The sequence below is a fragment of the Alligator sinensis genome, unplaced genomic scaffold (assembly GCF_000455745.1).
Source record: "Alligator sinensis unplaced genomic scaffold, ASM45574v1 scaffold746_1, whole genome shotgun sequence".
NCBI lineage: Eukaryota > Metazoa > Chordata > Crocodylia > Alligatoridae > Alligator > Alligator sinensis.
This window is the reverse complement of record NW_005841959.1, coordinates 1,082,799-1,104,286: the sequence shown is the minus strand read 5'-3', so window position 1 is coordinate 1,104,286 and position 21,488 is coordinate 1,082,799. Positions and strand designations below refer to the sequence as shown.

The window sequence follows — 21,488 nt, the reverse complement described above, 5'->3', positions numbered from 1 at the left end:
ATAATAAAATAAAGATGGAAATCTAATACTTGAAGATACTTGAATTGCAAAAGCAGGTTTTGCTGGCAGAGCAAGTTTTGTAATATGGAAAGGCATGTCTTGATTTCTAAACTTCTCTTGTTCCTTAATGTGTAATTTCAACTAATAATCTATTTAATGGTTTGATATGATTTATTTTAGGTGAAACAGATAATTGAAGAGCTGCTCATACTTCAAAATTCATGTTACCTGGTAGTAAAAACGGGTCCATTTTCTCTATAAATTGTCCGATTTTTGAGGGAAGAAATAGACAAGAACACCACTGGGCACAGCACTATTTTCAGAAAGGCTCAATAAAATACAAAAACCTCAACAAGCTAAAATTCTCTTTTGAGGGATTGTCCATATGCATATTTTTGCTGCGGGTGCACATGCCCTTCAGTACACAAGGTCAAACTTTTTTGTCTTAACAATTCAAGTCCTGCCTTCCCTTGTGCCCTTTAGGGGCATTATTGTTATGTTCTTGTTACTTCTTAGTTCCTCTGGTATGCTAGGTTGAAACTGCATGCTTTCTGTTGGATCACATTTCTGGGAGCCCTTTTGAAGAACTATTGCTGTAGCTGCCTTTCACCACTCTTTTTTCTTTTCCTTTTGTTCCTTGTTCTCTCCTCCATATGTTTCCCTCCCACCTTTTTTGGGGGAGGGGGGGAGGGAAGAGGGGAAGCAACTCCTATGGACTGTAGAGAGCATCATGGCTGGTTATGCCATCCGATTTATTGCTGCCCACAAAACTTCCTTTGTGCTATCCCTTTCCAGGGATCATCCTTATGAGATTTTGCTTTGTCTAGAAGATTTTGTTCTTGCTAGCTCTAGGGTTAACAAAATTCCCTTTCATTTGGCATCCTTCTCTCTGACATACACCAAATTGTCCCAGGTGGGGCAGAGGAGGCTGGAGTAGCCTTACATGGGGTTCTGGGGGCCTCCTGGGGCAGTAGTGGTGCCAATACAGCTGCATGGAACCTGGCCAGCAGCCAGAGCATGGTTCTGGATGGCCAGGCTTTGTTTCTGGCAATACGTTGCTGCTGTGTGAGCATACTGCTTTTTACAGCCTATTTTTTTGTTTTGTTTTGGGTTTTTTGGTATCAAATTTTGACACTGCAGATTTGCAGTACAGCACACAGTTGCACATTTACCATGTGTGGTTTGTGGCACCACAAACCGCATGTTCATGCTTATCTGGATGAGCCCATAGAGTACAAATTATCTCCTATGAAATCTAACCTCTAAACTATAGTCATTTTAGAGTTCTGTCAGTTAACAACACCCCTAGAATGAGAGTTATTTGAGCAAATAGGCTCTGATCCCCTGCTGAGATGAGGTGCCTTTCTCCAACCAGTCATTCAGGGAGGGCTAAATTGTTGTTCCCTGGTGGGTCTTTACTACTTCCATTACAAGATCCTCAGCAGTCTGAAATGTCTTCAGCAAGATTCTCTCAGTGGTAGTTGTATTCTTCAGATAGCTGGGTACAGCAGTATGCCTTTCCCTGGATGATTGGCTGGAGAAAGGAACCACCTAGTGGGAGGAATCCACTTCTCAGGCTTCAAAACACCAGAGTGGAGTATGTTAGCAGAGTCATGTCCGCACACCACAAATGGGAGACCAAGGATTCAGTTGCAAGGTAAATCTTTGCAGATGGGTCATTTTCCTACCACCACTGCCCCCCCCCCCCCCCCCCAAAAAAAAAAAAAAACCCACACACAAAAAAACCATACAAACAAACCCCCAAAACAAAAAAATCTGTCTGGGAGGATTCTGCCCAGGTTTCCCATCTGATGCCTCCTTTCCATGGTTAGGAACTCTGTGTACCTTCTGATTTGCCAGAGTGCTCCAGAGCTTGAAATAGGACTTGGCACAATGATCATATTGGCCCTCACATGGCTGAGACCAGTTCTGATACCAGGAGTTTCTGCTGATGTCAGTGAGGAAGTCCAAGACACTGCCAGCAGGCTTGCTTATCCAGAAACTTATAGGGAAAATGCTTCATCTAGACTTAACCCCTTCACCTCTCAAGTTGGCTGCTGGATGACTTGAGATGGAGCAGGCATGCATTGCCTTTATCCATGAGTGTCTTGTTAGCAGCAGGAACGATTTAACTAAATGTAGTTATTTGGCTGACTAAACAAGATTCTTAAACTGTCCCCCTTCTCAGTCTCCATCTAAGAGCATACTGGAATATCTATTGAAGCTTGTGTGTGTGGACCTATCCCTTAGCTCAGTCTAAGCACACTGTGGATCCCCATATTTCCAGTAGGGTAGGCATGTGTTCTCTCATTTGGCAGTTCTGTGTTTCCTCAGGGGCTGAAATTCATTCTCTCCAATGAGAGTCCTTGTTCTCCAATGGGACCAGAATTTGGTATTTGCAGCCATGATGGGGCCGTTGTCTAGGACATTTGCTTTTCCAATGGTGATTACTTTGGGAAGGGCAATGTTGAGATCAAAGTGCTGATGCCAGATCCTTGGTATTTTTACTGTCAAGATATTCTGAATGACCCCCTCCTCCTTGGTTCTGACTTCAGCAAATCAATTTGATTGATGTTCGTTCAAAAATGCCACTCTTCCTGAGCTCAGACATTACACTTTCTCAATGTAAAGCTCTTTTCCTTTCTATCTGTATAGAACTGACCTGTTCAGAAAGTCTCTGCGACTTGCTTTTTGTCAAGACTGTCCAACTAGATAGCAGACTGTGCCCAACTGCATTATGAGACTACTAAGCCTTATATAGTCAGAATTCATTCCACAAGAGCCCAGGCAACTACCATAAACCTCCCCATGAAATGTTTTCATGTCCTGATATATGCCGAGCAGCTACCTGGAACTTGACTCGTGTCTTCACTAAATGCTGTGTCGAGTCAGAAGCCTCCTGAGCTGTTTGGTAAGGCAGTCCTGTAGTCATCACTTGCGTAGGACTCCAGGGCCCATCGCCAGGTATGTGCATACTGTTTTGTTTTCTCCCGTATGAGGATTTTCATATGGACAGATTCTTCAAGAAGGGAAACAAAATTGCTATTCAGTAACTGGAGTTCTTTGAGATGTGCTGCCCTCTTAAGTCTTTCCTCCAAGTGAGATGCTTGATAAGACTCCTTGGTTGAAAGGAAACCAAGGAGCAGGAAGCACATTGGTTTGGGTATGTGGTAGAGGTATATCAAAGGCAGAAAAGTCTACAAGCTCAAGTACTTAAAGCACAGGCAAACCCACACAGAGGATGTGTGTGTGGAGCACATCTTGAACTCCTGTTACTGGTTCAATATTAACTTTTTAAAATGTTCACATCTGTTACAGTAGTGGAAGGGGCAACAATTTTCTTAAAGCCTTTTGGATGATAAATACATTTCATATTATATTGCTGTGACGATCCAGCAAATTGTATGAGAAGCAAGGGGGTATTTTTTGTTTGTTTGAAGTATGCTTGTTTGTATGGTTAGGAGAGATGTTCGACAAAATTGGTAGGCTTTCCTGAAGAAGGACAGTTTGTGTTGAAAAGCTTGTCTTGCATCTCTCCCAACTATACAATTAGTCCTATAAAGATATCCCAGAAAACCCTTGCCTCTCCCATATTTAGTCTTTATAAAGCTTTGTTTTACTGTCTAGACAGATTATTTTAAATTTGGATGACACTTCTTATCAGTTGGAGGTGTTGACAATTTGTAGCCATCCCATCTGTTCTCTCTTTACTATACAGGATAGTAAACCTGTGCAAAGCGGCAAGTATTTGCTTTGGATTCAGCTGATTTGGGGGACAGTGATTCAATTTAGAATCACTGTCCTGATTCATTTCGGCCGAATCAGATCCAAAAGAGTCGACACTACTTTGGGGATTCGGCCATAGACTAAACAGGCAGCTGACACAGCTGGTAAGTCTGTATGGGTTGGGGGAGGAGGGAGAGATTGGGTTTGGGCTGGGACAAGCTGCCCAGCTGGTGTGGGGAGTGGGGCGCAGGATGTGGGCGCAGCAGCACTTGGAGTGGAGGCTCTGTCCTGCTGTTGCTTGCCCAGCCGGGGCAGGGAGGGGGTCTGGATGTAGGCATGGTTCACTCTGGGCAGAAGGGGAGAAGCAGCAGCAGGACATAGCCCCTGCTCCTAGCACTGCTGCACCTGCATCCCATGCTTCTCTGCACCGGCTGGCAAGCGGCAACAGCACAGTCCCCGCTCCCAGTGTTGATGCAGGCATGGCAGCGCTGGGAGCCAGGGGCTACGACCTGCTCCTTGCCCCCTTCCACTCAGAGCGAGCTGTGTTTGCATCGTACCACCCCCCTCAGTGCCGGCTGCACAAGTGGCAGCAGGGCAGAGTTCCTGCTTCCAGTGTTGCGCCCACAACAGTGCTGGGAGTGGGGACTCTGCACTGCCGCTGCTTGCCCCCTTCCACCCAGAGTGAGCTGTGCCCACATCCCCCACCCCAACCCGAGCTGGGCAAGCGGCAGCAGGGCATAGCTTCCGCTCCAAGTGCTGCCGCACCCGCATCCTGTGCGCCCCTCCCCCGCACCTTTTCCCTTCCCCAACCCCAACAGACTTACCAGCTGGAGGCAGCTGTGTCAACTGCCTGTTTAGTCAATGGCCAAATCACTGAATCTTTTTCTAAATCAATTTGGAGTTTTTAATTGATCTCCCAATTCGATTCAGATTCAGCAATTCAGTCCCCAAATTGGGCCAAATTTCCGAATCAAATTAGCTACCAAAACTTTGCACAGCCCTATAGGATAGCCAAGGTTTTTAAGAAATGACCCTGATTATGCCATCTGTGTTTCTCATGGCTGCTAATTGTGTAGCTGGAGTGACTGGACCTGGATCAAGTCTCTGCTTACTGTTCTTATGCTTGGGAAGTCACCATGTATGCAAATAATCACTTTTGTGGAATAAACCTTTGCAGCAAGCTCTGCCTCTGCTTAGCTCTAAGACCCAGAAGTCAGGATTTAAATGGATCACAAAAACTTTGTGGCCTGACTTTGCTGCCTTTAGTGACAGGAATGAAGAGAGGGAGGCTTGGTTTGGTTTTTGCACCCCAATTAGCTAATTTTCTGCATAATTTTTACTTCATCATATTGTTGTTTTGATGATGGACCTTGGGGGTCTGATTCTTCACTAGAGAAGCTGAGGCTTAAATGTACTGAAATATATAGGTATGGCTGATCAAGTTTTAAAAAAATTAATTGCAAGTGTACCTCTTCTTACGTAATTATCAAAGAATCGTTGTTTTGGAAGTATCTAGATAACAGAGTATTTCTTTGTCCACTGACAATCCATATGTAGATAAAACAAGAATCTGTCAACAATTACCTTTTCCTTATCTGCTCTTTTTGAGTAGCTCTAAAATTGCAATAATTAGACATATGTAACAAAGGTAGTATATAAGTGTGTCCTATCTTCTGAAGTACTTAGTTCAGTCTGTATGCCAAATGGGACACACTGTAAGTAACATTTTTAATGGATGATCGTTCACTGAATGTAAAACCTTGTTTTCTTGCTTTGTAACTGCCCTCCTTTTATTTTATTAAAATAACTAGTTTTGAGAAACAAACCACTGAATCCCATGATGATAATTGCTTAGGCAGTTCACAAAGCAAAAACTAGTGGTAGAGGTAAGACCTGTCATTTCTTTAATAATAACCTCCTCCTTGTTCATTTGATACCCTTGACGCAAAGTACTTCTACTGGAACAGGGTTAATTAGTCTTAAAATACATATCTGATTGTACTCGATTGATGAAATAAAAGATGAGCAATGTGTCTAGACAAGATGCTAATCTCATGACAAGCTTATTTTAGTAATTTATCTGTAATAATCAAACACATACAGAAATTAAATCCAGATTTTTTTCAAGAGATTCAGACAAGACTTTGGTTGATAAGTCCAGAGATAGTATTGGGTTCCCTGAAACATTCCATCACTATTTTCCCAGTTCGCTACTTTTCAGTTCCAGCCCAAGATGTATTTCCTCTCTCCCAAGTAGATGTCCTAAATATTTGATTGTTCCTTGGCTGATTTTCTTTGTTGGGCAGGATAATTTCCAACTTTCCAATTTTCAGCTCTGAAGCACTGCTTGGAGCTAACAGTTTCCTTAGTAATAGCCCCTTACCAACTGTAACTCTTTTGCAAAGAAGTTAAACAGCGTTTTTAAAGTGAAATAACATGGCTTAAATATAAACTACTGAAGAAGTCCTAGTTTGAAAGTTAAGCATATCAAATAAAAGAGACCTATTCTACTATGAAAAATCCAGAGTTTTATTTATCAAACATTTCTTACACTTCTTAAAACTACATTTTCAATTGCCAATCCAGAATGACTGATGAAGACTATCCACACCACCTCAACACAGGCGCCACTTGGGTAACTTCATTCTGTGTATGTTAATTCCCCCCTGTCCTCCCCCCCACTTTTTCTTTTGAACACTTTCACTATAAAGGGATTATGCAACAGGATGCATGGCTCAGAGATGGGAGGCCAGCTGTGGATGGTAATGAGTAATAGCCTGCCTGCTCAGGGGTATGGGACCAGCTGACAGGGATTATTGCCTGGCCCCAAAGGAAGTTAAAAGCTCCCAGGAGGGCAGCTGAGGAGAGAGGGAAGGCTGCAGTGCTAAGGAGGCAGCACAAAGCTGGGGTTTCCCTCTCCAGGTCCCAGGAATAACCCTTTGTTATTTATATACTTCTTTGTTTGATCATTGATGATGTTTCCTTTGGGGACACGTTTGCCCTGGGAAAATAAAAGCTGAGCAACAACACACTACACATGGTGGAATGCAGGCATTTTAAACCCAACTTCAGCCATGGAGACCAGAACCCTGCTAAAATGGTTCAAGGAGCTGCAGCAGCAGCTGTTTCAACAGCTCCAAACCCAGCAACAGCAGTTTCAGAGAGCAGCAACGGCAAGAATTTCTGAACCTGCAATTGGATGCAAGATGGACCCCTACCCATGTTGGTGAGCCACTGGCTTCTTTGAGGATAGTGTGTGGAGTCCTCACCAAAATGGGATCTGCAGACCTGAAGGCTTTTCTTGCCGCTTTTGGGGGAGTGGAAGAGACCTATCAATGGCCACAGCACATGGCCTGTGAGGGTGTTCCCTCTGTTAACTGGGGAAGCACAGGCCACTTTTCAGGCCCTGGGTGCAGTGTCAGCTCAGAATTACAAGACCTTAAAGTGGCCATACTGGATTGGTTGTGTCTCACAGAGGAGGCCTATCACCACAACTTTCAAGTGGAGACTTGAGGCCCAAATGCATGTCCCAGAAGCTAAAGGACTTAAGTACTCGCTAACTAAATTCCAGACTCCCAGATAGCTGTGAAGGTCATGGAACTAGTGACTTCAGTTCAGTGCCATCTTCCTGGTAAAAACCTGGAGGGAGGTGTACTACCACTAGGTGGCCAGTCTGGAGGAAGCCACACAGAAGATAGAGGTCTTCATGGGGGTGGAATTAGACTGCTGAGATTCCTGGGAATCTGGCAGCTTCCAGGCCCAAACAAACTGGGGGTATGAGGCAAACAGATCAGGGCTCAAGGGAGGCTTCCAGTAGGGGTGTTACCTCCATCCTCTCTAAGGACCCAGGCAGGAGAAGAGTGCTTGAGCAAGCCCCCCAGAAAAGAAAACCACCTAGAGCATCCCCACAACCCAGGCGGGGGGATGGAGGCTCAAATGATGTGCTTCCAACATGGGGAGAAAGGCCACCAATATTGGGACTACTCACGGGAGTGGGTACTCCCATGCCTTTGTCTCAGTGGTGAGGCAGGAGATTCCAGATCCAAGGGGATATATGTGGTCCCAGTAAAAATCAGGGATGTCCACGTGAAAGGGCTCATAGACTCAGGGTCTGGCCCCAGAGGCTTGTACATGAGTGATTTGTGGATCTGGCAGATGTCCCCACAGGCAAATGTGCATATGTCACCTTCATTAATGGGGATACCTGACCCTACCCCATAAACCACCTGAGTCTGACCATTGGGGGCCAGGAAGGGCATGTAAGAGCAGTGGTAGCCTGCCATCTAGCATACCCTGTGGGGTTGGGGTGAGATTGAGGCTCAATGACCAAGTTGATATGATTGGCCTAGAGAATGGATAAAACCCAGGCAGACCCCAATCTCAGAACCAGGGGGGATATTTCCCTTTTTGGGCCTCAACCCAGGTCACACTGAGAGTAACAGCAGGCCAGGCAAGAGGCCCTTGCCAGCCAGAAGTGCTCAGAAAAAGGGGCTGGGGTTCACTGTGATCTGGACCCCGCTCCAAAAGAAGCAGAGGGGCAGGGAACCTCAGGTGCCCTTTGAGAGGGTGGACTGAATCAGGCGGAGGAAAGCTGAGGTTTCATCCATGATCAAAGGAAGGATCTGGTATATGCCCCTCTATGGATGGTTGGGATGGGCCAATGGGGCCATAGTGGATGCAGGCTTAGCATCCCAGGACCCCCATTTTGGATTATAGGGGAACTTCCTGATGAGGATGACCAAAGACAAGGTCTCAGGTGTGTGGTGGCCCCAACTGTTGGTCCTGAAACAATATCATGACCAGGTGACCCAGGATAAAGTGCTGGCAGGGTTTTTTTTTGGCCTGGGGTATACCAGGAAATCAAAGACTATTGTGCATCTATCCTTGGTGCCAGCTTGCTCGTAGGTCCCCACTGGTGCTTGTCCCATTGGTTGGGATACCCTTTGAGTAGGTTGGGGTGGACTTAGTGGGGCCCCTGGAGACTGGTTTCCCCAGAGGGGATCCAAGTTCATCCTGGTTCTGGTTGACTGCTAGGCTGTATGATCTGCTTGGCTTCAGCATAAATGGTGACCTCTGAGCTAGCGCAAATTTTCTCCCAGGTGTCCATTCCTAAAGAGGTTTTAACAGACCAGGATACAACCCTCATGTCCCAATTGTTAAGGGATATCTGGGGCTTATTGAAGGTTCATTTGGTAAGGACTTCAGTGTAGCATCCTCAAACGGATGACTTAGTCAAAAGGTTTAATTGAACACTGAAGGGGATATTGAGGCAATTTGTCTCAGGAGCCACAAAACTGGGATCAGTTATTACCCTACTTGTTAACCATATGAGAGGTTCCACAGTCTTTTCACCCTTTTAGTTACTGTATGGGAGGCAGGCCTGGGACATGTTAGATCTCCTGCAAGAATCCTGGCAGGCCCATGGGACAGCATATAAAAGGTAGTTCAGTATGTTTTGAAGCTGCAGGAACGATTAGACCTGGCTGGGGCCATTGCAAGGAAAAATCTCAAAGCGGCCCAACAGGAGCAGGACCTGCCATATAATAAAAATGCTTGTTTCTGGGTCTATCAGCCAGGGAACTGAGTCCTACTGTTGCTTCCCTCCTCTGAGGGCAAATTCCTGGTGAAGTGGCAAGGCCCTTTTGAGGTCCTATGGAGCATAGGCCAGGTATGATGTTTGCCTAGTGGGGAAATGGCAGGATTCATGAAATACCACTTTAATCTGCTAAAGCCTTAGAAGGTCCAATAGGTTTATCTGGTCTCTATGTTTACTGGAAATTTGCCTGGGGATTCTGGATCCCTTCCCAGATCAGATAGCTGGCCTCAGGCTAGGGGAGGCTTTGACCCTGGCTCAATGGGCTGAAATTAAAAGCCTCTGGAAGAGATTAAAGAGAGGTTTACAGTGAGTACATTAATCAAATGCCAGATTACCCTCAATCTGGGCTGTGCAATTCAGAAGGGAGAGTCAAGTATTCTAGCATGACTCAGGAAAATGATAAAACAAGAAGTTAAGAAGATTGTTCGACTGGGGGGTAATAGAGGAATCGGCCAGTGACTAGAGTAGCCTAATTGTGTTGGTGCCAATGCCCAACCACACCGTCCAGTTTTGCATTGACTTCTGCAAAGTCAATGCAATTTCAAAATGTGACAAGTACCCTATGCCCAGAATAGCTGAAGTGGTGGGTAGAATAGGTGATACAAAATACATAACCACCCTGGACTTGGCCAAAGGATATTGAAAAATTCCTTTGGATCCAGTGTCTAGGGAAATCAAAGCCTTTGCAATACTTTGAGGACTCTACCACTTCAAGACTATCTTTTGGTCTACATGGAGCCCTTGTGACCTTCCAACGTTTAATGGATAAAGTACTCCCCCTGCACTAGGCATATGCAGTCGCCTATCTGGACAACATGGTAAGATTTACCAACACATGGCTAGACCAGTTCCAGTGGGTGAAAGAAGTGTTGCAGTCGATACGTACAGCTGGTCTCATGACTAACCTGCCTAATATCTCCTGGGGTACACAGTGGCTAGATACCCCAGATACCTACTGGTCAACAGTAAAATCAGGCCCTTGTCAACAATTAAAGTCCTTGGTGGCAGCACAAGTACCAACACCCAAGAAGCAAATGAAGTCATTTCTGGGCTTGGCAAGCTACTATTGGTGATTCATTCCACAATTTGCAGCCATCACAGCCCCGTTAACTGACCTGCTATATCAGGGGCACCGTAAAGGATTCAGTGGTCACCCAAATGTGAGAGAACATTTGGGGCAGTAAAGTGGCTTCTATGTAGTGTACCAGTCCAGCATAGTCTAGATGTAAAAGAATTTCTATTTCAGATGGATGTCTCAGAATGAGGCCTGGGTTGCTGCTCTCCCAAGAGTTTGAGGATGGAAAATAACACATTTTGTATCTCAGTAGGAAACTCCTTTCCCAGGAGCAGAAGTGTGACATCATAGAAAAGGAGTGTCTAGTAATTAAGTGGGTGGTTGAAGCTCTTGGCTACTGCCTCCTAGGGGCCCAGTTTCATTTGGTTACTGGCTATGCCCCTTTAACATGGCTTAATGCCATGCAGGAGGCCAACCCACAGTTAACAAGGTGGTACCTGTCCCTGCAGCTTTCAATTTTAAGACACGCCACCACGTTGGGTTGGCCCACACAAATGCAGACTTCTTTTCTCAGGCTGGGGTTGGTGGTGGGGGGACAGGGATTGAAGAAAGGAAGAGTGTATCCTAGGCTCCACTCTTGGGAGTGAGGATGTGTAACCAGGTGCTTGGCTCAGGTGCAGGAGCCCAACTGCGGAGGTTAACAAGCGATAGCCTGTCTATTCAGGGGTGCAAGGCCAGCTGACGGGTGGTTGCCCGGCCCCAGAAGAAGTTAAAATCTCCCAGGGAGCAGAGCTGAGGAGGAGAGAAGCCTGTGGTCCTAAGGAGGCAACATAAAGCTGGGGTTGACCTCTCCAAGTCTAAGGAAGGACCACAGATTTTGAGTTAATCCTTTGTTATTTCTATATATTTTTTATTATTACTATTAATGTTTCCTGTGGGGACAAGTTTGCCCCAGGAAAAATAAAAGCTGAGTGACAACCTGCTACAGATGGGAATATATACCTAGTCCAGTGCACATTTTTGTTGTAGTTTCATATATGCTTGCCCCCTAACCGTAAGAAAAGATTGCTCCACTAGAATGTACTTGATTGAAAGCATGGCACTTGGTATTTAAATAAATTGGACCAACCATTAAAAATGTATTATTTTACCTTGGCAGAAAAAAGATAATTAGGTAGATCTTCCTAGATCAGCATTTAATCAACCCATGGGTTGTGACCCAAAAGTGGGTTACAAGAATATGTGAAAGGGTCATAAACTTTAAAAATGTATCAAAAACTTTTTTAAAAATGGGTTATCCTTTAAAGGAGAAATATGTGAGAAACTGTGGTTTTTCTCATGCAGGCTGGCAGAGCTCCAGTCTGCAAGGGGCTGCTTGCCCCCCCTCCCACACATCCAGCCCCTGCCACACACACTGCGGGGCTGGTGCCTGGGGGTGGGTGGGCAGCGGGTTGGGAGCAAGGGGCACTGGGTTGGGACTGGCCATCAATGTTTAAAAATGGGTCCTGGTACAAAAGAGGTTGAGAACCACTGTCCTAGAACTCTAATCATTATGCTTCCTAATTCTTTGTTTAACCCTTCCTCAGCATTTTAGTGCCTATACTGGCTTTAGATCCACAAGACATTCCCACCATAGCCAGCTGTTTAATATCAATGGGAAAGCAATGCACAAATGCAGCCTTAAAACATTCTAATATAATAAAAGCCTTAGTCTGTCTGTCTCTGTCCATCACGCTCCAGGCCAACTGTGCATGCACTGCTGAGAGAGAGTGCGTCAGTTGGCTGCGAGGGCCTGGAGCATTACGGACAAGGGGGCAAGGGAGCTGCCATGCTGTGTTCCCCCCACAACAACTGCCAACAGGGAAGAAGGGGGTGGGAAGGGGGGGGTGTTTCTGGTGTCTGCTACTGCCCCCTGCCCCAGACCCCTCTGCTGCTGCAGCCCTGACAACAGCTAGTGGGGAGGGGGAGGGGAAGGGAGATGTTGCCCGCTGCCAGGTGGCAGCAGCTGCTGCTGTGTGCAAGCTCCCTGGCCCCTTTTTCCTGGGAGCCAGCTCCCAGTGTGGGGTGGAGTGGCAGGGGATGGGGATGGCACACAAGGCTGGATGCAGGGGTAGGGCAGGGGATGCAAGGCCAGAGGCGGGGAGGGGGTGGGGGGCATACAGGGCCCAAGGTAGAGCGGCAGCACTGGGGTGCTGGGTGGTGGTACTCTGTCCCTGCCACACCCCATCCCCACCATTCATGACAGACAGTTTGCTAGTACTACTTAATAATGTTGACAAACTGGAACTGGTCCTAGTTCTATGACAGAAAGGAATCCAAGGAACTGTTAAGTGTAAAAGGCAGGAAGTGGAGTTTGTTAGCAGGCTTTGTGAAATGACGTTGCCTTCTGATGCAGCTACCAAGCTATTGGAGTTATTCCTATTGTAAATGGATCCCTCTCCCTGGCAACAGGAACATTGCAAACTACTTCAGATGAGGCAGTCAGCCACTGGACTAGTAGATCCAGAAGCCTTTAGATGTATCCTGTCTCTGTCCTAAAATATTCAGGAATGTTTCTCTTTTCAGTATAAGCATTACCTTTTCCATCCCCTCAAATCCATAGGGGCAGGATGCCAGAATTTTGGCCTTAACAGAGGAGGTCAGTGAATGCATAAAGAAACCCTTTCAGTTCAGGGGAAGTCATTGATATGGGCTTGGTTTAAAAAAAAATTAAGAAATTCCCTATAACACATTTTATTTAGCAAGATTCGGAATTAATTATGCAAACCCCACCTTAGAGTATGCTACAATTAAACTTTCAGTCCCAGTTTCAGAATCCATGGAGAAAACAAGGGTTATGAAATACATGCCAAAGAAGAGCAAGAGAATTTGTAAATTTCATCTGCATGGAAGGTCAGAAATAAGATGCTGTCATGGCATTGAAACCCAAAATACATGTTAATATTCCATCCCCTTTGGTCCCCACACAACTATGAATAACCTTTGATATGGTTAAAGGCCTCTTTTGTTCTTTCACTTAAGAAATGCCTTGAGTTTTGATGAAACACTGAACTCAGACAGGAGCACTGTAACAAAGCGTTTGCCTGAAGCTAAGTCTACAAAACTACAAAATTTCATCTTAAGTGTTTCTAAGAGGGAGAGGAACAAATTATCTTGTGGGTAAGAATGAAGATGTTACTTGGTAGGTGGGGGAAAACTCTTATATAATATACAGAATGCTGTAAACTTGGGTCCTTGAAGGGGAAGGTTTTTTTTGTTTTTTTGTTTGTTTTTTTTGCGAGCTTCACAACCTGTTTGGACTCTCCTTTTGGGTTACGCAGTAGTAGCCAAGTATTGTTTCCACCTGTAGGGACTTAAACAGGTTATCCATACCTCAGAGGTGGACTTCATCATTGTTTCTTCCCAAGTCTGCCCTTCCCCCCCATCTTTATCCACTGGTTTGACAAAGCCAGAATATGTGGGACATATTTTCTTACACGTGGAGGCACAAGCACATGTTAGAAGACTTAACAAAATTTGTGCCCTAGTAAAGTAGCCTTATGAGAAGTCCCACCATCCCATACTACTTCAGGAAGTTGGGAAAGAGAATGGAAGCCAACCTCTTTAAACATAGTCCCAAAGCAGATTTATCAAACTTCTTTTTTTAAATTGAAAATTAAATGGAGAACATATTAGAGAGAAACACTTTCATTCTCTTGAAAAAAAATCAGGACAGGTAACCAGTTTCCTGGAGTTTCTAATCACCATTTCCATTTTAATGTTGTTTTTATTCTCCTGCCCATCACTGAGGCTTCTGAGTACCTTCCAAGTACTGTAGATTAGCAGTAGCCCAGTCTATAATGGGCTTACTGGAGTCTCTGTCCATTCCTCTCCACACTTTATAGGTTTTAAAAAGTTTTGCCTGGGGCTTATTTTAGAATAGAGATTATGTTAGTATAATTAGACTATTTAAAGAGGCTAGCCAAAATTGCTTGAAGTACTGTGACTTATACCATAAACAGGTACTATAGATCAGAAATATATTTGCTGCAGGTATCCCTTGCAGAGATGGGGCCTGTTGCAGTTGAACCACTGTCTATATAGAGTTCTGATGGTTTGTCTAATTGTGCTGACAGTTGTTAGAGAAACCATCATTGCTCAGCTCTGGACTCCTCATATGTGCCATCTTTAAAAGATGTAATAAGAAGGCAGCATTGTTAGAAGGCACGCCAAGTTTGCATGGACTGCATAGGTTTTTGGAAGAGATCCACAGAAACTATAATATTATGTATGTGTATGTCCACACACACACACACACACACACACACACAAATCTAACTTCAGACAATAGCTTAGCTATTTTTTGTCTGGTCCTAGTGGATGATGCAGGGACAAAATAGTTCAGAAAGGCATCGAGTCCATCTATTCTAAGTTCCTGAGTCAATTGCAGCTTCAGGCAAAAATAATTATCAGCTGGCCTGCGTGCAATAAACTAGTGGATAGAGTTCAGTTTCTACCAGACATGTATGATACTGCACTCAGAAGCAAGGGAGGAGAACACTAGGGAGCTGAGAATGTGGAAGTGTCAAATGAAACTGAAGTAAAGTAAGCTCTGATGAGCAAGTGTCATTCCAATCCATCTTTCATCCTTATTATTGGATTGTCTCCCAGGAATTTGTGCACAGAAGAAAAAAAAATTCTGTATTTGGTTCTTCCCCATTTCTCTGTGGAAAGAAGCATCAGCTACCCGTTTTGTGTTGGCCCTATGAAGGCCTCGGGGCAGGAATAAAAACTGACTTGTGTATTACCTTCTCTTGACCCCGATGATGTTGTTTAGAAAGTGAATTGCAAGCTGCAACTAAGACATCAGGAAGCCAGAATTGGTTACTGTACTGCAACCCTTCCACACCAAGATGATCCTAGCCTCCTGGAAATTTGTGGGGATAGGTTTTCTAAAGGTAGATAACCCCCTTCCTCCACAGACCACAGGACATGGGTACAGAAGATCCCCATGAAGACAGCCTCTTGTTTTCCACTGGAACCATACAAGTAGTAAATGTAAAACTATTAATATTGAAATATTTAGTATTTACTTTTAAAGCAAAACAGCTTCCTCATTTTTGTAACTTGCATACCTATTTAAAGCATTTTAAAAGGTACGTCTTACAGCAGCATCTGACTGCAGAGTTTCTGCTCTGCATAATGGAAAACACATGATGGCTGTGGCAAATTTTCAGGCTTTTAAAAATGCTACTATAGTGCAAGCTCAGAAACAGTGGGCATTTTCTGAAGTTAGGAAAAAAAAAGTTAATAAATAAAAAACAAACAAAAAAAAAACAAACAAACCACATTGTATAGATGTTAAAACAGTCACAAACAACATACAAAAGTTACATAACCATCCTGAAAGCTAGGCTTTGATCCCAAAATAACCCCCCCCCCTTTTTTTTTTTTTAAATAGAGAAAAGTGAAAATATATTAATATACAGGATGAGACACAGAAATTCTACCAAATGCAAAGGAGAACAACATGAATTTCATTGGCAAGATTACGTACTAAGTACTAGGCAGAATTGCCCATTAATTGTTCATTGTACCTTTAAGGCTTTCAGAGTTAAAATTTTGGAACATCTGTATCAGTATCTGACATTCAAGATGTCTGTAGACTCATCCTTTGTAGACGCTGGGGAGGCATTGCTTTTATAACATTCTTGCTGTCTTTTTGAAAAGAAAGAGGTTTGCTCAGATGCCTTGCTACTTCTTTTGGCACAGAAGTAAAAATACAGTTGTCGTCAGCACTAGAGTTAGTCTGTTGTATATTACTGTTGTATATATTACTTATATGGAATAGAACCTAGCAGACCATCCACAGGTGGTAGAAGAGATCTTAGCTTTAACTAGATACTGCATGAAGAAGCAAAGATGGTTTAAAAAGTAATGAATGGTATGCTTACTAGTAAAACTGCTGCTCTATTTATTGATAAAGGAATACAGTAGACCCAGCAGTTTAGTAAGGCTGTATTTTCCAGCTTGAGAACAACTTATACATGTTAGTCCAATTCTGTCATAAATGCGATTTATTTTTTAAAATTTAAACATTACATTAATACAGTGATAATACCAGAAAAAACAAACGGAAAGGAGCAACATACTTTTATCTTGGGTCATAAATAATTCCCTCAGCTAGCCATGTTTCCCCATCTGAGGGTACAGTTACCATGCACTTTAAGCAATATTTCCACAGTCAGCAACAAAGAAAGTGACAAAGGTCACAAAGCAAGAGAGACACGTTTTTCCTTATCAGTCTTTATAGACAAAAACATCTCAGAAGCACTGCGATTCACAAATCATTTTACCTTAATTTCAGTCCGACTAGTTTAAAAACCTGCTAAACATATTAACACATGGGGAAAATACTGAAAGCTTAACATATTATACAGCATAAGAGGCCTTAAATGGAAGAGAGCTGCCGTCTTAAAAAAAAAAAAAAAATTATACCATTGTTATAGAAAAACCATGATTGATCAAAAAAATTCATCTAAATGGTAGAATTAGAATCTGTATCTAGGTTGGATCAAGTTTAACTGCATCCATGCCCTAACCTTACAAACAACTCTGCATCAGGGGAGCCCTCTGTCCACACAGAGCATGTATTACAGGATGGAGGGCTAAACATGTTTGTTTGTTTTTTAACTTGGCCAGATCTCAACCAGAAATTGTTGACCATGTGCTTAAGAATCATCACTTAGTCACTTGAAGCACAAACAAATTAAGATCAGCTGTAAGGAGCATCTAAAATATATACATAAGTCACATAGCAATATGAAATTCACTGTCACTTATTATAAAACAGTGGGAGCTAAAAACTTTAGCCATCACAGCTACAGATTTACTGTGTGGAATCCCATTGACCTCATTTGTTTTTTCCTAAGCCTTGTATTTAACAGGAAAGAGAAGGTTGAGGAATTTGCAACTGGTGATTGTATACTATAATTAAAAGTGGACTACATCAGTAATAGGATTATAGAGAGTTTATTTCTGTGTTAGTTAATATTAAAACAAAGATTATTAAATCTGATGAGAGCAAATAACATCCAAGAGGAAATTATATCATGTTAGTGAAACAGTTCAAATATTAGCAAAACGTACCCATCATATCCAAAGCAATTGACAGGCTCATGGGTTAAGGCAAATGCAATGGATCTGTTGGCAAAGACCTGGCATGATCATCACAAATGTAAGCTGGGACTACGCAACAGACTCAAGGTAACAGGGGAGGGTCCCAGACTCTTTGGCCACACCAGCCCAAGCAAAGCAGGGACCACCACTTACATTTCAAACCAGAACCTGTAAGGGGCAAGAGACTGAAATACCCGAGTTTGACATGCTGTGGTCGAGACAAGGTTCTTTGGGGAAATCCAATCAGCTTTACCCGAAGAACCTTGTCTGCCTATGTCCTTAGATCAACACTGCTACAACCTACACCCTTGCTATGGTCAAGGCACCCAAGAGAGGGAAGGAGATGCAGACTCACCTAGGCAGAGATGAGGCCTGTGGGATCTACTCATCACTTAAGACGACCTGTGCATCTCAAAGGAGGACTTTCTGAATACCCAGCTGCAAGGAGATACTCTGCCATCAGGATTACGCAAGACGCATGTAAGGCTTTCTGTTGTCTTTTTGGCTTATTATGGTACTAGCAACTTGCCTGTCAAGAATGGGGGTGGAAGGGTGGGTGGGGATGGAGCCCTGCCACCCACCACCCCATGCCGCTGCCACCTCCTAGGAGCAGGGGAGGGGGGGCAGGGGAGAGAAAGGAGTTTGCACCACCATCCCCCTACACCAGCATACCATGCCATCACCACCTCCAAGGAAGAGGCAAGAGTGCCAATCTCTATTCTGTGATGGGAGGAATAAATTATTGGCTACAATTACAATTGATATACTACATACAGCTTTTTCCCCTAATAGCCATTCCTTCTCAATGGATGTTCCTTGTTTAGTTATAGTTACAGTCCCTGGCTACTGTAATAAGACTATGAGAGATGATTATATGACATTCTCCCCTTACTTACCTGTGCTTCATTGGTTACAGACTCTGAGACTAGACTTCTTTCTTGCAAGGATTATTCCAAGGAACTGGAACTAGCATTGTGGTCTAGCAAAAAAGAGATGATATTTGAATATATTTAATTTATTTTTTGCCTACACTTCTTTGAATCGTCTATTGCAGAATTATTAGCCTTTTGCTTCAGTTTTCTCTGGGTACTTCTGGATAGACATAGAAGTTTTTCCAAGTAAAAACTTTTTTCCAAATATTCCATCTGAAAGACAAACTGATCAATGCCTGATAATTGAAGTCTGGTTTTTTTTTTTTGGTTTTTTTTTTTTTTTTAAATAAAAGGAAGGATGGTTTAACCTTGAAAACAGCACAGAATACACTGAAGCACTTTTAATGACTAAATATCTCTCTACATTCTCACCACTTGCATCCCAATTTCAATCATGAATTAGGATTCTTGGTTAAAACAATGCCTTGCCCTTTTGCACACAATTTTCTAGTTGATATCAATTTCTCTCTCCTTTGCTTGAGATACTTAAAACTTGGCTCAGGTTTTTTGTTTTGTTTTGTTTTTTTAAAAGGAAAGCTACTGCTTCAAAAAGATAAAACATTTAATATCAGGATTTGGAAAGCTTAGTCGGAAGCCAACCAACTGTCTTAAAGCTGTTGTCTATTCTTTACTCTAAAAGGTGCGGTACATTGTCAAGATGAAATTGCAAACAGTATCTTACCTGTAAAGGAAATCTTTGTACATTTATTATGTCATGAAGTACAATTATAAAGAAGAAAGACTGTTCAGAGCTACAGCCCTAGAAAATATATTATTGCAGCACAAACAACATGCATTATACAGGAAAAACACCAACTGAAATGCATGGGTTTGTTTTTCTAACAAAAGCTTCAATCCTTGAAATAATAAAAGTTGGCATTACATATCATCCAGACCCTTTTATAGCTATTGTTGTTACTGGAGCCAGGGGCAAAATAAGTATACTGGCAGAAGATACATGACGGTATACAGCACGCGGCAGTCCCAGGTCTGACTCTGGGCTCTGTCCCTATGCTCTGCCCGGCTCTGGGCTCTTTTGCCCCGTGGCCCCATGCTTTGCCTGGTAAGGCTGCAAGCAACTGCATGCCCCTCAGGCAGTACTGGGACCTCCAAACCACTCTTTACAGTCCCTTCCATGAACCACCAGGCAAAACACAACCTGAAATATCAGTCCAATGGCTCTAACTCAATTTTCCAGCATACTGGCTATCTGAAATTCCCCATCAGTATTGAGTCTCAGTCTCCACTAGCCCTCCTTACTGGCTTCTCTCTAGAATAGCAGGAGCTCTCTCTCAGGCTTTGTTTAGCAAGCAGTCTGCTGTAGAACTCCTTCTACTTCAGCTGCCAGGACCAGACTGCCCTCCTGTGGCTCAGGGTCAGTGTTTATATATCTCCCTGGCCCTGCCCCTTCTGGTCATCTGATTCTCAGAACTACTGCAGGTGCTTCCTGATTCTTCTGCCTGGATCAGCCTCAGAGTGGCTTCTGCTGCTGGGCCCTGCAGTGCATCAGTGCAAGATTGCAGTTCTGATACTGCTGGCTCTGCGGTGAGTGTTTACTTGGGTCCCATCCACCATCAAGTCTGCCTCCGCAGGCTTAGCTGGCCAACGAGCCCTAGGATTTGCTCCCCTTTCTTAGTAATGGGGTGGGGGCCCCATTACAAGAAGGCACTACAAATTTTTTCATAAAGAACCATTTAATTTAAATTCTGACCATTTTCAGTATTTTTCAGTATCCTCTCTTGATGTCCCAGAGTTCTTCTTTCAACCCATAGTTTTATCATTTACTTGGTGGCTGATTTCTCCGAATTCCCTGGATTTGCCTCCAAGTCAACAAACCTATTCATGAATGTCCTGGTCATACTGCTTTATTGGAGTGTGTCTCCTGATCACCCTATTAATCTACAAAAAACAAAAGGTGTTATTTCACAATTAATAGTATTTGGACAAGGCCTTGCAAGTTCTTATTGTACTTTTTGAGAATAGAGTGGAGGAAGACTGTTTTTAAATAGACTTGTAAACTATGATCATCTTTTTTGGACTTTTGCAATGATCGTTTTCAGTAGAACACGACTGAGTTAAATTCCTTCACGGAATTGCTTTGAATTCTACCTGCTTGCTTTCCAGAGCCAGAGTAATTGCATTGGAAGTTACAGTAGTACAGAAAATCTTATAACATAAAAGCTAGGCAATAAACATCATAATAACAATGGTGATAAAGTAATAGTGGAACATTATGCAAAATACAGCTAAACTATTTAGGTGAAGGCTTGCAGTGACACCAGTCATCTATCATCCAAGGATGGAAATATAGATGTTTTCATGAGCTATAAAATTCACCAAGTGTGTGAATTCCCACACGGTGTTTCCTAGCCTTAAAAATGAAAGCAAATTTTATTATAGCGATAAAAGCAGTATGTGTAGATGTTTCCCAGCGGCTTTCAGTGCTTCTTTTCAAAACTGGAAGTGAAAGATATCCATATTGCTCTTTTCCTGGATTGCTCCCACATTCTAACAGGGTTATTTTATTAAAGAAGCTGTTTTGAAAGAAACGTCCCAATACTGTCTCTGGGAGCTTGACCCAGAGACCTCACTTGCAAGAATAGTTCATTTTGGTTGATTTCAGTTGGACTGCTTACATAAAGAAAGACTTGAAGCATAAGGCCCAGATGCTCGATATGAAATATTTCAAGGGGAAATAGGTGACTTTTATTGTCAGGATGATAGTGTGTGAAAAACAATCTGTGGTATAATATAGATGTTGCATAAAAATCAACAAACTGGTTAAAAACACAGCCTAAAGTCAGCTTTGTGAGGGTGTGAAGAGAGAAGGTACAAGAAGTAGTATGTGTTAAAACAAAACTTCAGTGTCCTGGGCTGAGTTCATGTGGCTGCAACTTAAGACTTCTGTAAAGATTCTCTATGTTGCATTTTTTGTCAGTAGTATGGAGATCTTTTGGCATAATTAAATTACCTAGGGGTAAGTGATTGCCCTTCAGGGGGAAGAGACAATCCTTTAACAACCTGAGTCCCTATTACTGCATTTCCTAATTTGTTTTTCTTT

General features: G+C 43.1%; 1 protein-coding gene across 2 annotated transcripts in view; it reads left to right on the top strand.

The window, feature by feature from the left end:
• The window catches only part of TAB3 (TGF-beta activated kinase 1 (MAP3K7) binding protein 3), a 94,880-nt gene extending 76,905 nt beyond the window's left edge, over positions 1-17,975 (top strand). Inside the window, exon 9 of one of the 2 annotated variants that reach the window (XM_025200204.1) lies at positions 17,779-17,975. In XM_025200204.1, the coding sequence (XP_025055989.1) occupies positions 17,779-17,864 (86 nt within the window). In that variant the 3' untranslated portion in view covers positions 17,865-17,975. Of the gene's footprint in view, positions 1-180; positions 1,730-17,778 lie in introns of those variants that run through there. The other variant, XM_014518485.2, reaches the window with a different exon arrangement.
• Positions 17,976-21,488: the final 3,513 nt, after the last annotated feature.